Below are 19,518 nucleotides of genomic sequence, written 5' to 3' on the forward strand. Positions count from 1 at the left end.
CAACAATAGCCAACATAAATAGGGAGGTGAAGGGGGTGCTTTCTGACTGTCGTAAGGAGTGCTCGCTTATATCCTAGACAGACAGTAGATTTGTGGTTGGAGCTGAATTGTCCCTTAGAGAGTGTGCTCTGCTGATGACTTGTTTTAAGTGTTCCTGAAGGTGCTTCTACTTTTAGCATAAGCAAAATGAACACATGATGGACAAATTGTTCTTTTTGCATATCCTTTTGTCATAGCATGGCACATGCATCTGCACACATAGCAGTCATGGGTTGCTACTAGACCACTTTTATCCTCAAAGATCCTTGGCATGACATTGAGACATCATGTAAATGTACCCCAAACCCAGGCTTCTGTTGCTTGAGGTCCACCTTCTTCTTCTAATAAAATCTATATATACCACCTTTGTATGCTGACTCTAAGGCTATCTATGAGTATCTAACCTCAGCCTTATGTTTTCTGACTGTCGTAAGGAGTGCTTATATCCTAGACAGACCGTAGATTTGTGGTTGGAGCTGAATTGGAATTGTGGTTGGCCACTCCAGCTGACAGACAAGGGAAAGACCTTATGTAGCTTAAAGAGGCAGTAAGAAATTTATTTACATTTGTGAGAATAAGATGGCCTACAGGCCTGCCAGGTCCATGTGTAAATCTAAGTTAAATTAATCTACACGAAGAAAGTATAAGTGATTGATCTAGTGCCCATCCTCTGCAATCCTGATTGCTCTAGTGGCCATCCCCTGCCTTTACCTTTTACATATCTTAATGTATTTACAACCAGACAAGCTACCCTCTATTTTACAGATATTGTATACTTACCTCTACTTTCAGGTAGTTTCACAGATTAGTGTTTGTCTCACATGCCCATTTAAAAAAGTTCTAAAGCAAATAATGGGCTCCTAGCAGAACTTTTCATATTTACAAAATGTGGGTAAAGTTCCCCTTTACATGACCTTCTAAGTCCTAACATCAACTTCCTTTTAGCTTTATCATATGTAAAATACTTTTGAGATTTTTCTGTTAAAACATTTTTCAAAACTATGGGACAGTTTACAAACATTGTGCGATGTGTTTGCAAACCAGCACAAAATATATTTTTGTTATTTACTTTTCTGCACAAAACTTGTTTTTTTTTTCGCGGGAAAAGTGCCTAAAACAAAGCAGTGCAAATCACTACATTGCGTTACTTTACTTCAGGGGGGCGTTACATGGGGGATGCCCAAGGGGCGTTCCCATGCACCCACTCATGCTTTTTGATGCAAAACCCTATCTACCAAAAATCTTAGACGGGGCTTGCATCAAATATTAATGCCACTTGAAAGCATGTGTTAAAAGGATAAATGTTTTAATTTTTCCTTTCTTTTCTGACTTTGCCTATGTGCTGCACTGTGCAGTACGCATACAAAGTAGGAAAAGTTCTAAACGTTGTCTAGGTATAGTATTTTGTACTGGAAGCATTCCAGTACAAAACTTTTGCTAGACTCACACCCTTCACTATGGCTCAAAGGTGTGCATGCGGTGCATGGCAGCAAAATAAGGCACCAGGCTTAGAGAGAGGGAAGGAGAGAGCCATATCATGTAGATATGGCACTTGCCTGCTCTCTTCTTCTCATGCAATGCAGCGCAGCACAGCATTTTTGGCTGCTGAGTTGCGTGAGAATTTAGCAAATCTGGCCCTATATATTTTAATAGAAAATAGTTATACAAATCAAAACATTAGAACTATCACACTAGTCATATCCTAAAACCAATAGGCCCTGATTTAGAGTTTGGCAGCCAGTATACTGCTTATGCAAACTACATTACAACTATGACAGTGTACCCTCTCCACCAAACTGTCGGCCTCCCTCATTATGAGATGGTGACAACAGAGCCTACTTTTGCGAAGTCGCAGACAAAATCCTCTGATGGCTCGACACAATATATGCCATCAGAGGTTAGCCATCTGACCACCCGCCCTATTTAGAGTTGGCAGTGGGACAGCTTGTTTTTGTGGTCTCTCACCCCAAGGTAAAATCTGGTGGTAATGGACACTAAAAAGAAAATAAACACACCATGGGTCAAATCTCTCATGGTGTGGGGGGAAACAGTTTTACATTTTTCATGAATACACGTAAAAGTTTTTGGAAGGGCCATCATGTTTGACGGAGTCGACAGGCAAACTTTTACAACATTGACAGGAATCACCATGACAGCAGGTCCTTGCAATGTTAAGAGATGTACGCGGGGCCAGCGGACATCTCTATCTTTGGTAGACAGCATATCTGTCAGGGCAACCAAGTATTTTATTCTGTCACCGTGACAAACATACATCTGTCTGACAAATGTATCAATCAGGCCCAGAATTTCCTTTTTCCATGCTCTTCAAAAACAACCTGATATCTTACAACTGCTCTTGGTCTCTCCTGTTCCCCAAAGTACTCTATTGCCTGCTCCTGTGTTCTTATCAATGACATTCATAACACAGGTCCTAAATCATATGACTCAGATCATCACATTTATCTCAACTAAGCATCAAGTTCTTCCTCTTTTACACTGCCTCCAAGCCACAGTAGCATGCGATTAAATTAAAAATGTGTTTGTTACACACATCCTTAGCTTTAAGAATTAAGCAGTTTTGTAAAGGGATGTTCAGCCGGGGGGTTAAGACGAATTTTAGAGGCACCATAAGTGCACAGCGATTCTTCAAGATCCTATGGTCTTAAAGTCCTGAACTTGTTTCAAGTCTATCATTGGACTGTAGTATTGTTTTTTTTTTCCCACTTTCTTGAAGTTATCATAAAGTACCCGGCTGTTTGCCTTTAATCAGCTAACTGCCTCACAAGACTTTGTCAAAGACCAAAGCCTTGAGGTGTTTGCAGCACTGTCTTTCTTTGGAAGCATTTGTCCTCAATGTTTAGGATGAAAGGACTAATAGTACAACAGTGACAGACAACTTATAAAGAAAGGCAGACAGTAATGTAACAAACGACCAACTGTAGTTGATTTCACTGTATTAAACCCATTGTCTTCTAGCGCTTTTTTAAATATTTGCAATTTCTGCTTGAAGACTGCTGGGCTCGTTCAAACAAAAGCCAGATGCAAGTTTTGCTTATTTTTGCAGGTGAATTCACACTGATTTCAAGAGCTGTAGTCAGGAAATGCCAGGACATTAGGACCTTAAATTCCACTCAAATCACTTACTCTAAGTACTTGCTGAGTTCCAGGTTTTTGTAGAGGAGGTAACAGAAGTGAGAAACTGAGAAGGCGTGCATCCAGTTGTGATATGGGGGGTCCCGGTACCCCTTTTTCACCATCAGGCAGAACCTGGATGAGTAGAACAAGAGTTTTTGCACTTACGTCATTTGTGTGACAGCAAATTTACATTCTATATCTTAGCATATACATTGGATTTAAATTACAAAACAACTTTACCCTGCTTGTAAGATAAACATACAACAGTTTATTGTGCATTTCATGAAATTTCCAAATATTCTTTAAATTTGATGTTGCACATTTCAATATAGTAATGCACACAACCAACATACAGTGTACTATTTATTATACAGGACACATTCGTATTCTGATTTTGTATCTGTTCACAAACACATTTGGTATATTTTTCAAAAGATTGTCCTGCATTTAAGCTATATGGAAGGCAATATACTAGACCCGGGATACTCATGCCACAAGTGTGTTCTCCTTAATGGTCTGAAAAATATACAATCCTGAGATCAGAAGAGTTTGTATCGTACAAAAGATGATTTGCCAGAGAATGTACACTGATAATATATTGGTGGCTCCTGATCAGAATTCCTTAGTCCATTTAACTCAAAATGGTACTAATGAACATACAAGTAATTGCTCAAGAATTTGAGAAGATGGTATAATACGTAGATTTGGGAGAACAATGTTAAATTTGATGTGTCTGTATATTTAGTTATTGGACTCAGAGTATTAATCGAAGAAGAAAGGTCCTTATGGAAGGACAAAAAAATCTTCATCTTTTGCTAATGGTTGATTACAACAATACTGACTACTTGGTCATCAGGTTGTTATTAGCAGCTTAAAGTCTTCTTCCAACAGATATCTTTATGTATGTATGCAAGGGATTTATAAAGTGCAAATCTAAGTATAGAGCAGCTGAAGAGAGAAGGTTGCGTAGATGAGTGGTGTAGGTAGGGTGACACTTTCATGGTGATCCTAAATCACAGCAAATATGTTGAGGGTATTTCACAAGGATATATTAGTTTAAAGGAAACTAACAGTAAATATACTTCATCCTTGCATGTCACTTGATTAGATGTATGTTTCTGATGATATTGCCAATTTTCTCTATTCAAATGAAATACTAACACTCATACAAAATATATGACATTGAAATTGAGAAACAATAGCAACCCTAACATACAAAAGTTAATAAATAGGAGACCTGGCAACCCACCTGCCTAATGTTTGGCGATCAAGTTTGTAGTTGTTGACAAATCCCATGTCTTCAAACATACTTAGAATAGCCTGTAACAACAACAAAAGACTTAGTAACTGGGACTTTCTGACTACTTATATTATGTTTTAATGCACAGTAATGACAGCTGGCCCAACAGATTGTAAACTAATTGGGGACAAAATGCATCATTGTGCCTCATATGCTATTACACCTTTTGAACTATAAAGAACTTTAGACTTCTAGGCTAATTTCATTGATACAGGTATGTTCTGATGCAACACTAAATTGATAACAAACTAATGCCTACTCTTACCTGTAAAAAATAAATAATGGTAAGTACTGTTGATGCAGTACGTCTTGCAACTGTTTCCCCTATACACATTTGACATCTGCATGTTTTGCCTTACACAAACTGGCCCCAATTTTAGGTTGTGTGCTGCATGCGAAGAGCAGCAAAGCATTTGGAATTAATTGTAGTCAGTCTGAGCAACATATCCCTGCTCTGTCTGCATTGTTCTCTGAATGAGCAAAATGCCCCATTCATCCACTTTGACAACATTAACTATTGAGTGTGCCTGACTGAGGCACGAAAGACAGCAAAAGACTCGCTTGCAAGTGCAGGGCATTCACAGGTTCTGTAATTACACGTAAATTAACTTTATGCACTGCAACTTTTAAAAATTGATTTTAATTTTACAATTATGGCTCCTTAATTTAATAAGTCATTTTTAATGCACACAGCACTACTTTAAGGAATCTCCTGCCACAACTGCACGTGTCCTGTTTGTACTGCGGGAGGTGGGTTTACGATGGAAATACGTGGGATTTGGCCTGAATCCATTACCCAAATAAACCTTTGCTGCACTGCAGGGCCAGGAACAACAACCTTATTGTTCTGTTTCAAAATTCCAGTGGTGCAGACTCAGCACTATGGTGTGTCCCTCCCCTCCTCATAGAAGTATAAGCCACGTTCAGTATTGTGGCCTCATTGTGTGAATATCTTCCACAGCAGTTGAGTGCACTGTCAGTGCACCGCCACTTTGAGCATTGTAGATGTTGCCATGCTCGTGGCAAACTGACTGCCAGCAATCATTTCATAATCAGTCTATGAGACGAAGAGAGAGGTAGATCTGTGTTGGTGTATGTATGTGTTCTAGGCAGGGTACAATAGGTGTCCTTTCAGAGGGCCACCAGCAGGGAAATGCCTAGTGGGCCATGCAAGCAGCAATGGTATTCCCTTTACTAGAGATGCATGTCTCTTTATAAGGGTAGCAAAAATCATAGCACCAGCATCACTCAAGATACCAAAGTGACTCAAGGACTTGTTGTTAAGTTGATCCCTGCTGGAATATAAGCACGTGCTCCCATTCCAGGGATCCGGAGACTGAAAATCAGAGAGGCAGTACCAGTCTTGTCCTTAACCCTTAGCTGCTCTTTGTTAAACGTTTGTGGATTGGAAGAGGTCTTTATTTGTGTATCCATGTATATAGAATTTCTAAAGTGCACTAAAAGGCAGTGGAGGGCTGTACTTTGTCAAAGACAAGCATTGTGTTCTTTAAAAAGGCAAGCCTTTAACTGTATCCTAAACTGGAACAGCGTTGCAGCACTCCTGATTGATATGGGGGTGTTGTTCCAGATCATGGATACATACATAGAAAAGGCCTGCTGTCTTGTTTTTTCTTTTTTACACTTCTTGGCCTGCAGTCTGATGGTGTCTTAGCTGTGCCAAGATCCACCAAAGATAGTGAGCAAGTCTGCAAGGTAAGCAGAAATGCTGGTCGTGATAGCTTTGTAAATGATGCAGCGGGTTTTAAAGATGGCGCAGGTTGGAATGGGGAGCCAATGGAGTTCCATCAGGATGTGGGTGATGTGGTTACATTTCTGCACACTCTGGATAACACGTGCCGTGGCATGCAGAATGCCCCTAAGCAGTGCCACTGTGGGGTCTGGGAGGCCATGGAGCAGGACATTACCGCCATCCATAGAGGAAAGATGAGGGCTTGAACAGCAGTTCTGAAGTCACTTTCTGGAGGAAATGCTTTGACTTTCTTTAAAATGGGGAGCTGGTGCCTGGTTGTCTTTGTTTTTTTGCCAATGCGTTCCTTGCGGTTGAGGTTGGTGTCCAGGGCAAACCCAAGTATCTTGGCATTCAGTGAAAGTTGGGGTTAGAATCTGATAAGATTCATATTATTGTGCCAGGTTTGTACTTTATCTCATTTATGGTTCTTGGCAAATTACATGAATCCTGTTTAGTTAGGCGTCAGGTAGGTGCAGGACATCCAGGTCTTAATGGATGCAAGCAGTTTTTGAGGCATGTGAATGTCTAAAGCAGAGGAGGCGTGCAGGTAGAGTTGTGTCAGCATATTGGTGAATCCTGATGCTTTTATGTTTGAGTGGAGCACCAAGTGACTCCATGTAAAGGTTGAAGACGGCAGGAGACAGTATGGAGCCCTGGAGGACTCCACAGGTGACAGGGCTCTTTTGTAACCTGCAGGTGCCTATGTGAACAAAATGGTGTTGACTGTAAAGGCGGGAGAAGAACTAGTGAAGGTTATTGCTGATGAATCCCATTTTAAGCTCTGGGTGCATATGAGGGTGGGATGGTCGACTATGTCAAAAGCAGAAGAAAGGTCCAACAATATCAGAAGGCAGGGGCCATCTTCATCTATGGTTAAGAGAGCGTTGCCTATTATGGGTAAGGTTGTGATCTCCGTGCTGCTGCGTGATATAAATCCAGACTGGTAGTTGTGAAGGAGATGGTTAACATTTATGACGTATTAGAACATTTGAAAGTTGGGTGCCTCATTGAAGGCAATGGAGTGCTCGGGGCTTTTCATGGCCGGTAGAAGCCTGGAAAATCAATATTCCAATGTTTTTTCACAGCCCTTGCTGCGAACAAAGGCCTCACGGAGTCCAAGGGGGTTTCAACCCCCTCGATCTCCATGAGACCTTTGTTTTACAAATTAGAATATTCTTCCCACTTGGGGCGGAATGTTCTAATAGCCTTAGAGCCCTTCGTAGCAGGCTCTACCGGCCATTAAAGGCCTGCTCCCTTGTTCAATGCCCAAGCCAAATAGAGCAATCCTTTGATGGCCGGTATAGCCAGCTACAGCGGGCTATAAGGCTATATTAGTACAGAGTAGTTCCTGCCCCTGACACTTGTTAATAAAGATACTTTAGACTTCAGGGCCTTTCTGGTCTTCCAAACTTTAATGTAACATTTGCTTGACTGTAGTAGAACATTGGCAAGTTGGCAGTGGCTCTTGATTTCAGATAATCATTAGACATTTTATATTCAGAATTTCTAGAGGATGAATTGATGCTTGAGTGCGGTTCAACATGATTCTGCCAACAGAAGCTAACCGTGTGGAGGGGAAGTGCATATTCATATTCACTTATGTGTTTTGAAATTATAATATTCTGCATTCATCGGTGAGTGCTGACTGGAAGTATTTCAAGATTAGCCACTAGAAGAAACATCACCCAACACAGACATTCTGCGTGTTTGAATATCCACCTAACATACTCACCATGGAAGTATCGTCCTCTGGAAGGGATCGTGGCATGTATGCAAATTTATCAAACTCTGGATCAATTTCAGACACCGGCTGGATGCCATATCTTAGAAGCCTCTTGGATTCATCTTCTGAGACCTGAAAATTGATATTAAATATTAAAATTTAATTGTTCAAAAATCACAAAAGTGGTGTGGCCTTTAAATCCTCATCAAGCTCTTGGAAGTTTTTACTGGTCACCCTTAAAATCAAAAGGCCAAATTAGTAAAGAATTAGGAGAGTGCATTTGTTGTCATCACTGCAATTACATATTATTTATACCCATGTGACATCACCAGTGACATTTCTAGGAGAGTGAAATGTCTCACAGAAATTGAATATGACCACAGATAAGAGCTGGATGTGTCATCTAATCTGTTGATGTCTCCCTCTTTATGTACCTTCCAGTTGCCTTTATCTAACTTTCATCCTCAGTTTTTGCACCAACATTTTATGTCATTACAGAAAGCTGCTTTATGTTCTCTAATGTGCCTTATTAAGGGAACTAGATAATATCTTGGTTGATTCTGCTGCAAAGACGGTTATCTAAGAATTGAATTTTAATTATCTTTTGATATATTCTGAGAAAGCATTCAGTGGACAAATGGGGAGCAATCTATGACTGTTTGTTTAAATTCTGAGTCCCATAGGTGCTAGCACAGGATGATTCAAGACCTCCTACATCCAGAAAATCAGATCTCTAATCACTCTGCAAACTGAAATCTCTAATTCATCGATTAGTAAATTCCTTCTTGAACACTGTTCTTCATTTGTCCATCGATTTCAAATCTATAATCTGTTCTCTCTTTCGTTCATTTTAGCATTCAGGGATCAGCCGGCTATGCATTCTACTTCCTATGGTTCATATTTCTCTTCGTTGCTTGATCTTCAATAGCTCACTTTTTTCCTTCATCTATGATTTTGCTAGGTTGTCTTATATTCTACCCATGGTCTTACTTCTCACTATGTTTCATCTGATGAGTCTATTTGCCCCATCTCGTGCTATTGTTTCGCCGGTCAAGTCACTTTCTCTGGTATTTTCTCTGCGGCAAATACATTTTGTGAACTGCAATCATGCCATGAAACCATACCAATCAGCTCCTTTGTGTTGTACTTTGAGGAGGCATGATAAAAGTTAAACATAATGATATGGAAATATAACCACTACAGTTTATTCTGGCCTTATAAACACAAATATGTAATCATTAACACTGCAGCAAAAACCCTTCAACAGGAATTAAGTATTATGTGCACAAAGCCTTTCAGAGTATGTAAAATAGTTTTCATGTAGTACTCTTTTATGTACTTTTGTGAATTGACCCTAAAACATCTAAAATTGGAATCGAATGGGAATATTCAAGGAATATTCATATATAATTTGTGTAAATATAAATGACTGTTCACTCTTTGCAGTTTTACTAATAGGAAGTTGGATACTTCTGGCCAATTCACAAAAGTGTTTAAGAGTATGTAAAAGAGTACTCTTGTAGTACTACTTCTTATACTGGTAAATGGTTCTGTGAATCTGCCCCAAGATATACAGGTCTTGAAACTGTCTTAAATATTCCAAACATTGTGTAGTTCCATCACCTATGAGTCTTATATTTGATTCTTTCAATCCAAAATATCAGACCTTAGGATAGTCTCTTAGAATCGTTTTCAGAACAAAGGAGGTGTTTTATATTCTGCTCTGATTTTCCAAAGTCTACCTTCTTGTCGCAAGATGAGTCAGTACCTTCTCCAGAGCACTTCTCCATCCATACTCAGTTACTAACGTAAACCCAGCCTCTCCTCTGGTATCATATGCTGGCTGCTGCTCTTACACCCCTGTCCTCCCCTCTGTTATCTCTTCTTCTTGGTGATCTCCATTTCTTCATTAAGCAACAAATCCCTGGTCCATCAGTTACTCTTCGAACCACTTGAGTCTACACAATCCCAACACTGTCTGATAGAAGTGTTTGCCTGGCTAAGAAGGAGCCAACTAAAGTGCAATCTGGAGAAATCGGAGATCATCTTCTTCGGGTCCTCCGCCAGTGACGTCTGGCGTCAATGGTGGCCTTCAGACATGTCTCCCCCTGCTACCTCAGTTAGTACAGTTAAGAACTTGGGGATCAAGTTAGACGACAGCTTATCCATTAAAGCCCAGATTCAAACAGTAGTGGGGACATGTTTTGGCCTATTAAAAATGCTTAAAAACGTTCTTCCCTTACTACCAGTCACTCACAGAAAAACTGTAGCCCAGGCTCTTATTGTCTCAAGACTGGACTACGTTAACGTTCTATATCTGGGCCTCCCAGAATATCTATTGAACCGGCTGCAAGTGGCTCAGAATGCGGCAGCCAGGGCGATTCTTTTGCTAGGCCCTAGAGCACGGATTGCCACCCACATGAAAGCCTTACACTGGTTGCCGATTCGAAAGAGAATCCGGTTTAAAGCATTGGTATTGGCATTTAAGGCCTTACATGACACCGGCCCCTCCTCCATTAAAAAGAGAGTCAAGCATTACATCCCGAGCAGAACTCTGAGATCGTCTTCGCAGCTGCAGGCGATTATTCCCAAATTTTCCCTGGCCCGCAAGGATGGCCGTTCCTTTCAAGTTCAGGCATCCCATCAGTGGAATTGCCTGCCATTGTCACTTAAAGTGGAGAATGAGCTACTCATGTTTCGGAAGAGGCAAAAAACCTGGTTATTTCAACAGTAGCCGATAGCCTTCTCATTACTAGTATAATTCAGCACTGTGTCATGAGGTCGTGCAGCACCGAGACACTCTTCTGAGTAGCCGTGCGCACTTTATAAATGCCAATTTACATTACATTACACTTCCTCTCTGTAACCAGTAGTATTCCTCACTCCCATAGTATAGTCATAGTAAAGTCATGGAGGCTAGGGCTTTTTAGATGCCCTTCTCTGCCCTCCTAGTGTTTCTCATCATATTTTTCACAGAAGCATCATTGTCTCCCAAGCACACACACCTGTGTTGAAGTAATACACTGGCACACTACACTGCACCTTAAACCTGCATTTCTGAATATTGATTAAATACTGGATTACAGAGCTGACATTTAAAGAACTTACCTTCATGTGATACATCATCATCTCATTGGCCAGGTGGCTCCTAAACTGAGCCTCGTGGACTTTCTTGTAAAGTAGAGACTACAGGAGGAAAAAAACAAAGCAGATGAGACTGGAGGCAAGACATCTTCATGCACGGGGCACACAACAATTACCATGGGAAGCCAACATCTGCTCCTCTGTCAGGCTAAGGGTGTTATATGATCAGCAGGTTTTATGCTACAATGAACATTGGAGTGAACATGCGTTCACAAATGAGGAAAGGAACTTTGAGAGATGATTATTGAACACTTCAGATAACTGCGTCCTCATTTAGGGGCAGATTTACAAGAAAGTGACACAGTCACTTTCAAAGCACAGGGATGTGACATATTTACAGGAATATGTCGCTTTCCCCTGCGCTGTCGCACAAACTGCTGCCATGCGCCGGCGCAGGCACCCTTGCACCATGGTGCAAGGATGCCTGCGTCGTGGTGAGATTGTTTTTGTACAGGAAGGGTTCCCTTCCTGCACAAAAACAATATGAAATGCCGTTTTTCAATTTCTATGTGTGCAGCATCAGCACACATAGAACTTGTAAAAAGACATTAATTTAAGGATTATTTATGTGCAGGAAGGAACACCTTCCTGTAAATAAACAATCATTAGAGGTGGTTTCCTCTTTCTATGTGTGCTGCAGAATGCAGCATTCACAGAAAGAGGGAAAAAAAACAAAGATAAATTAATACATGTCTCCTTGTTGTGCCTCCCTACGCCTACCCTGGGGAGGCGCAGCATTCAGACGCATTTCCAGATTTACGGTTCCTCGTAAATCTGGAAATGTGTCTGGTTCCATGGGTGTTGCGTGGGAACACCCACAGCAACACCCATGGAACGTCCCTTTCAAGCAAAGTGCTGCGTTCAAAGGGGCCATATTTACAAGGACAGGAAAAGTCACGAAGGGTGGCTTTTCCTGTCCTTGTAAATATGGAGCAGTAAAATGAACCACCGTACGACACAAAAGTGATGCACTGGTGGCGCAAGGGGCTTGTAAATCTGCTCCTTAAACGTTAGTAGTCTATATTCCAGTTTGTTCATGTAGTAGGTGGAGGTACTCCAGTGCCTTGGTGAACTGCAGCCCTCCATAGTTAGAGCCCTTGCCAGGAAGGCGGAGAACTCTGTGCCTTGAAAGAAGTGCCGCAACAGTGGAAGGCACCGAATCTTTGTTGTACAGGTGCCATGTTCAATTTGTTTGTTTTTCAGAAACAAACTCCAAAAAGCTGTTTTTGAAAAACAAAAAATAACACACTAGGGGCCTTATGTAGGTGGCCTGGCATTTACCACTTCATAAATACCGAATCATACCGATTCGGTATTTATGAAGTGGTAAATGCTATGTAGGTATTTATGCGGTAAAAATTACCGATTCGTAGAAATTCGGTAATTACCGAATCGGTATTTACCGATTCGGTAATGAGGCATACCTTCCCATTGATGGGAAGGTATGCCTCATTACCGATTCGGTAAATACCGATTCGGTAATGGGGGGAGCACATGCAAGGGTGGCAGGGTGTCACATTGACACCCTGTTGCACCCCTGATTCGGCCATGTGTGCACATGTGGCGCACATACATGCCCTAAGGGCATGTATGTCTGCCACATTGCACACTTAAACGTGCACAAAAATGCTTTTTTACACCTATTCGTCATTTACCACCAACCTTTAGTTGGTGGTAAATAACGAATCCCCACACCCACCACACACTCCCCCTACATCTCATTTCATGATTCGGTATTTACCGAATCAGTAAAATTACCGATTCGGTAATTTTATCGATTCGGTAAATACCGAATCATGAAATGATCCCCCTACATCTCAAAAGCCTAAATACCAGTCGGTAACGGTATATTTACCGAAAATCGGCCGTTACCGACCGGTATTAGGCTTCCTACATGAGGCCCTAGGAGTTTTTTTTCAAAGCATGTAGGGGCTATCTATCTATCTCTCTCTCTCTCTCTCTCTCTCTCTCTCTCTCTCTCTCTCTCTCTCTCTCTCTATCTCTCTATCTCTCTATCTCTCTATCTATCTATTTCTAAAGTGTGCGATTGTCAAGGGGTGTCCTGGCCCGGGATAATTTGTTTGTTTTCCTGGTTTAGACTGCCAGGATTTCCCTGGTAGCTCCAAACAGGAAAAACACGTCGAGTGTCTGCCCTAAACTGAGGGACAGTCTGAGATACTATGACTGACTGCCCAATGTCGGGTCATGCCATCAGTCAAACGTTTCCACCAGGGGAATCCCAGTCTGTGGAATCATGGTGGTCCTCTTGACACTTAATAGAAATGGTGAACTCTAGGACAGTGTACTCTATCAAGTTTGTGGCACAGTTGGGTGTCCACCAAGGGAAACAGCCACTATAACGCGGCGGTTTCCACGCATACCCTGAACCACGCATGCATTACAATGCATGCGTGGTTACCACGCATAGACTTTACTGCGCATACCTTTACAACAAATTAAGTTGTCAAGGTATGTGTGGTAAATGTATGTGTGTGCCTGGTAAACACCATTACCACGCATAGCCTTTATCACACATGCTTGTACAACGAGATACGTAGTGGTGGAGGCTATCGGTGTCATTAGAGGAAACGGAAAGACCCTTCTGCTTCCTCTTTAGGACGTGCACGCGCCTCAAAAAAGCTTGGAGAGGAGACGTTGTGGAGAGGTAAGGGGGATTTTAGTTTTTAAATACAATTAATTTAAGGGCTTGGGGGGTTGGGACGCACAGGGGGCTGTTTCTAGGATTCAGGGGAGGGGTATTTGTTAGAAGGGTTTAGGGGTGGGGGAATCACACAGGGGTCAATTTTTACGGTTCAGGGCAGGCGAGGGGTATTTGTTAGAAGGGTTTGGGGTGAAGGAATCGTGCAAGGGTCCATTTTTAGAGTTCAGTGGAGGGGTATTTGTTAGAAGGGTTTGAGGGTGGGGGAATTACACAGGTGTCCATTTTTAAGGTTCAGGACAGGGGAGGGGTATTTGTTAGAAGGATTGGGGGATGGGGGTCGCGCAGGCATACAGGGGAGGGGTATTTTTTAATAAAAAAGATCTGGGGGCTTGAAGGGGGGTGGGCACAAGGGAGCAGTAATGGGACTTGGGGCAGGAGTCTGAGATAACCTTTACCATGAATATGCCCATAGCATGCATGGTTTTACAATGAAATTCATTGTAAAGGTATGCGTGGTAAAGACATATTTGTGGTAAAGGTTTCACGTAATAGCATTTGCGTTGTAATGCATGCGTGGTAAAGGCATGTGTTTCAACGGAATGCGTTGTAATGTCACACAACTGTCCACCAAACTCCATATAAGGCCCTATGTTCACACCAGTTCTGATTTTGCTGAGAGGTGCCAATTCTGACGTGTGGTGACAGTCACGTGTCAGCTTCAGCCCATGCTGCATTGGTGTGGACCAATCTTGCCCTGTTGAATTATTGAGTACAGAAGTTCACTTTTAGTCCTTACAGTAATATTTAAGCAAAGGACAATAGTTCAAGAAATGCCAGAAGCTCAAAAAGATTTCTAAAATGAAGGAAGAGATGAATATTTTCAATGGCCAAGTGCATTCTTGAAGTCAGGACTGCTAGGCTGCTGCATCGAAACAAGGTTATGGTTGTGTATCACAACGACCTCCAGTCGGTGTATGGCTGAGAACATTTCTCATGCTGTTTTCAAAGTGACATTTGTTGCTTGAATCTTGGGAATTTCAATGACTCTCAACGTTCTATTTTGAGAGAATTGAAATGAGCACCAAATATCTTCTCAGTAACTGAGACTCATTCTTTGGAGCTCAGTTATGTAAATAGATTGGGGATGGATTGATGTCATCTTAAGGATGAGATACATCAAATATCCAAAAGTCTGAACAACTAACTGCTACACGCGTGGCATGGTGAGGGTTAGGAGAATAATGAATTCAAGGTTAGATTTGTAATTGCATCTCAGACATGCCATATAGGGCAGAGGTAAATTGATCCGAATTATTAGAAAAGACAACACCTGTTCTTGCTCTTTTAAATTATACATGATATCTGCCTTACGTATTCTGATCTGATCTTTGTTTGCCTGTGTAAGGTTTACTAATAACTTTAAAGAATTAATATGGCTAACCTTTACCAACTATTGTGTTAAGGAATCGTACTGTACAACAGGGAAATGCAGTGGAACTCGCGCGATCAGCACTCCAAAAAGTCACAGGTAGGAAATAAAATAAGTGAATTAATGAATGAGGCGGCTATGCCAATGAAGCTCGTGGACATACGTGCGCAATGCTGATTCCACAATAGATGGAGAACGCCGTTGCCAGGTCTTCATCGAACTTGGTGAATCCGGGTCCATTGATTTTGTTGACCAGCTCTGCCACTCCAATCACCTCTGAAACACAGAAGAAACTTGTGTCGGCAACTAGGGCAACATGTGAAGGAGCAGCTACTCAACGACAAGGGCACAAGGATATTGGTGTGCCTCCAGTAGCAAGCTTCATCAACTAAATCTTCCCAGTTTGTGGGTGTTCATCAAACCTTTGCATTTATTTCCCTCTATGAATATACTCAAGAAATAGAGAATTTTCTTGAAGAGTCGTTGTTTTCAACCTCCGAGTGTTTTTGATTATGTGGCCAGCAATCTTGGTGTCTTGAAACCAACATTTGTCACTCGCGGCAAGTCTCCACACTGAGAATTCTCAATGCGGAGATTCTGCCCAGAGATTGGAAACTCCTCCATGACTGCGGGTCCTCTGCCACAAGTGTGGAGGCACTCAGTGTTAATTCATTATTTCACTTTCTCTGGAGTATAAGTAAGACTTTGACCTTTTACCTGTAGTTCCACTCTACTTTGTACAACCTGAATCAGAATAAAAATTTAAATAGGCTTTAAAGACCTGACACTATTCCCATTAGCCATTAATCCTGTGAATCATTGCTGTAGCACCAAGAAGCCATATGGCGAATGCTGTCTTGTACTAATTCCAAAAATATACAAAATACAAACACAAATGTTGGTATTCCTTCATCCTGTCACCCATACTGTGAGCATTCAACCATTTGCCTATACATTCCAATCCATCCCAATCCTCCACCTATATGTTCTACTCATGTATTGATTCATCTATCCATCCATCTAACAGTGTTACCGTCCGCCTGTCCATTAATCCATCCATCCATCCTTCTTCTGGCTAGCCATCTGCCCAGCTATCCACCCATCCATTTGTCCATCCATCAATCCATTGATACATCGAACCAGCTTCCATCCACCTGCCTATCCATCCATCCATCCATCCATCCATCCTTCTATTCATCCATCCATCCATCCATCTTGTCAAGCAACCATCCACCCACCCACCAATGTATTCACCAACAGTCGTACTATGCATCCATTCATCTGTATGTCCATCTAAAAGTCTGTACGCCCATACATCCATCTTCGTTCCCACCAATACAACTCTCCAGTAGATGCTCTCATTCATGCACCTGTATACCCACCCCATCCGTCATGACCATTGAAAACATCAATCCCTCCTTCCAGTAGTCACTGACTGAGGTAAAAATAGTCGGTGTTCTGCCACTCACCATTACTCTCATTTTTTATGGGAAAACAGAGGATATTTCTCGTCTTGAAGCCAGTGCTGTCGTCAACTCCCCGATAAAAGAGTGGGTGAGAATACGCGTCCTTGATGTTAAGGATCTGCCCTGTTGTTGCAACATGGCCAGCAATGCCCTGGTCGGCTGGAATCCGGATTTCATAGCTCTGAGGCAAACACAGAGAGTATATAAACACTTCAGTCAAAACTCAGCACTTGCTAGGCTTTTCATCAGATTAAAAACTGCCACCTGGCATCACAGTACACAGACATGTTCAGTTTAGTAACATGAAGGGCAAGATTGTCATGTTGCGTGTATATTCTGTGGGTACAGTAAGTTAACATCACGGGGTCTATTCACAAACTGTATTTCGGGATATACTTAGTCGTACTACAATACTACTACTAACGTACTACAAAGTGCTATTTCCCAACCTACGTGCGGAGGTCCATGATTCTTCCTCTCCTGTCTTTTACGTGCAGAGATCTCCGCCCTGACTGCGGAAAGCTCCACACATGTAGGTACACATTTTAGTAGTAAGTGCAGGGAGGACAGGGGGGGCTGAAAAATGGGGAATTTTTATGAATAAATGAGAGAGATTTAGGAAGGAGTAAGGAAGGGTTTAGGAAGGGCTAGGGAGGGCTTTAGGGAGGAATGTGCACCTACCCACGAAAAGAGTAAACCCGTTACTATGTACAGATGGCACTTCTGTAGTTACTACAGCCAAAAAAGACCCTAAACAGTAATGTAAATGTACTCCAGCTTAGACCTGGAGTACATCCAACACCACAGACGGTCAACCACTGGTACTGCAATACCCTCCCATAGAAAATAATGGAGGTAGGAATTTAAAATAGAACCCCGTAGGAAATATTGGTAAAATATATTTATTTATTTTATCTTTGTAAAACAGATCTATGAATTTAGTTTACCGTTAAATGTAAATATACTTTGTACATAGATATTAGTGTATTTTTTAAAATAAATTTTGATTACCTTTTATAATTAAAAATAAAAGTAAATTTTTTTAAACGTACTAAATTAATTACAATTATTTCAATTCATAACTAGTTATAGATAATAAATTAATATAAACCATTTTTTTGGGTGGATTTTTTAAATGAATATCTGAAAAATCATTTAAATTTAATAAAATATACTTACATTAATTACATATTTAATTCAAAATTAAGTTAATAGTGGTGTAAGATTTTTTTAATTTGTCATATTTTTAAAAGAAATATATATAAATAATTTACATTAGTGTTTAACATAAAAAGTTTATACTATTTATTTTTAACTTTAGTAAGCTTTTATAAATCTCCCTGTAATTACCATAGGGAGATCATCGCCCTGATAGTGAATGTCTCGGCCTCTGTGGAACGTCAAATATGCTTGTAAAGTCACTACTAGTACTAACTTTACAGTCGCATATGATGCTTTTACTGACTCTACATCTTGTTTTGGGTGGGACCTGTAAGTCTACACTTTTGGTAACTTTAAACTTGTAAATGGTGAACGGCAAAAAGTAGTAAAGTTACTGTAAAGTGTTAAGAGTAAATTTACACATGTTGATGTACTCACAAATAAGTTTACCTTTGTGAATAGCCCCCGATGGCCCTAGGCGAGGTGACCAAAGTCCCAATGTATGTCAAGGCTTCTTCCAGTTTTATGGTCTTAATGAATCTTCTAAGTGTATCAATTGAAACTTACACCAGAACTACACTCTCTGCTTTATAGAAATTATGAAGGTAATTCACAGAGTTCTCTCAATAAATAGTTGTGTCTTACTCCAGACTCAAATGTGTCTTCCAATTAAGAGTAAGAAATACCTTCTGAGAGAGAAAATGTTTTGTGAATCAGGAAAGCTTTTTTTTGCTTGTCTTACACCCCATCTAGGGCGAGTCTTTTGATGCACATTTTTGCTGGATTGCAATGCAAGGCACAATGGACCCAAGCAGGGAAAGGATCAATGACCCCTACATGCAGGAAGAAATGTCCTTGTGCATAACAGTGAATTTATTTGAATACAGGAGACAAAACCTTGCTTTCGGTGGACTGATTTATAAATCATGCAATTGAAAAGCCAATGAGAAAAAATCGAATCACATGACAAAGTACAACAAAAAGTAAAAATATAAATATTGTCTTTAGTAGGGGTGGGAACAGTAGTTAAATATTACAGATGTGCAATTACATGTCAAAGAAATGTAACATGGAGAGAATGAGGAATTAAAACGGATATATCATAGAATACTCATTATTGTAGACCTACACATAGAAAGAGTCTCATCAACAGTAAATTATTTGACAGGAAAACTACTTGAATTAAAGTAGGCCATCTCTACGATGCTTGTGGTATGCACCAATCATTGAATCCTGTGTCCCAGACTTACATCATCGTCCACCACTCCACCATCAAAGACTTTAGCCACCAACTCATGACTGTATTTCTCCAGCAGGAACACAGAACATCTGCCGTAAGGGAAACAGAGGTATAATCAGTTGAGCGGTTGGATTTCATATTACATATTCATATTGCATGTACTCTCTACTACACGTACTGCAACCTCGAATAGCTACACACACCACTAATCTAAGTTTAGGTGGTTTGCAACTTCCAGCTTCATACAAGCTTTTTTTCTGCCAAATACCAAATTCTCCTCATGTTCGACTGCAGGCGTCACTCCCAAAAAAGTGATATCCACATAAAAAGGAAAGTTTAGATTTTGATTTCTGGAAGGAGTGGTAAAAAGTAGTTCACACCCATGTCTGCTTGGATATTTGACAAATTATCCACAAACAACACTGTTCATTGAGAAGGTGGAGTTCATACTCCCAAGAAGAGTGGGGGA

The 19,518-nt window shown here is 40.8% G+C and overlaps 1 protein-coding gene across 3 annotated transcripts in view; it reads right to left on the reverse strand.

The window, feature by feature from the left end:
• Positions 1-19,518, reverse strand: part of PDE2A (phosphodiesterase 2A) — a 1,179,840-nt gene that overhangs the window by 50,244 nt on the left and 1,110,078 nt on the right. For all 3 annotated transcript variants that reach the window (XM_085623379.1, XM_085623380.1, XM_085623381.1), the window contains 7 exons: positions 19,060-19,138; positions 16,652-16,829; positions 15,346-15,458; positions 11,056-11,133; positions 7,957-8,079; positions 4,424-4,494; positions 3,184-3,306 (listed from right to left, as the gene is read on the reverse strand). In XM_085623379.1, coding sequence (XP_085479505.1) covers positions 3,184-3,306; positions 4,424-4,494; positions 7,957-8,079; positions 11,056-11,133; positions 15,346-15,458; positions 16,652-16,829; positions 19,060-19,138 — 765 coding nt within the window. The remainder of the gene's footprint in view (positions 1-3,183; positions 3,307-4,423; positions 4,495-7,956; positions 8,080-11,055; positions 11,134-15,345; positions 15,459-16,651; positions 16,830-19,059; positions 19,139-19,518) is intronic.

This window comes from Triturus cristatus, chromosome 8, assembly GCF_964204655.1.
Source record: "Triturus cristatus chromosome 8, aTriCri1.1, whole genome shotgun sequence".
NCBI lineage: Eukaryota > Metazoa > Chordata > Amphibia > Caudata > Salamandridae > Triturus > Triturus cristatus.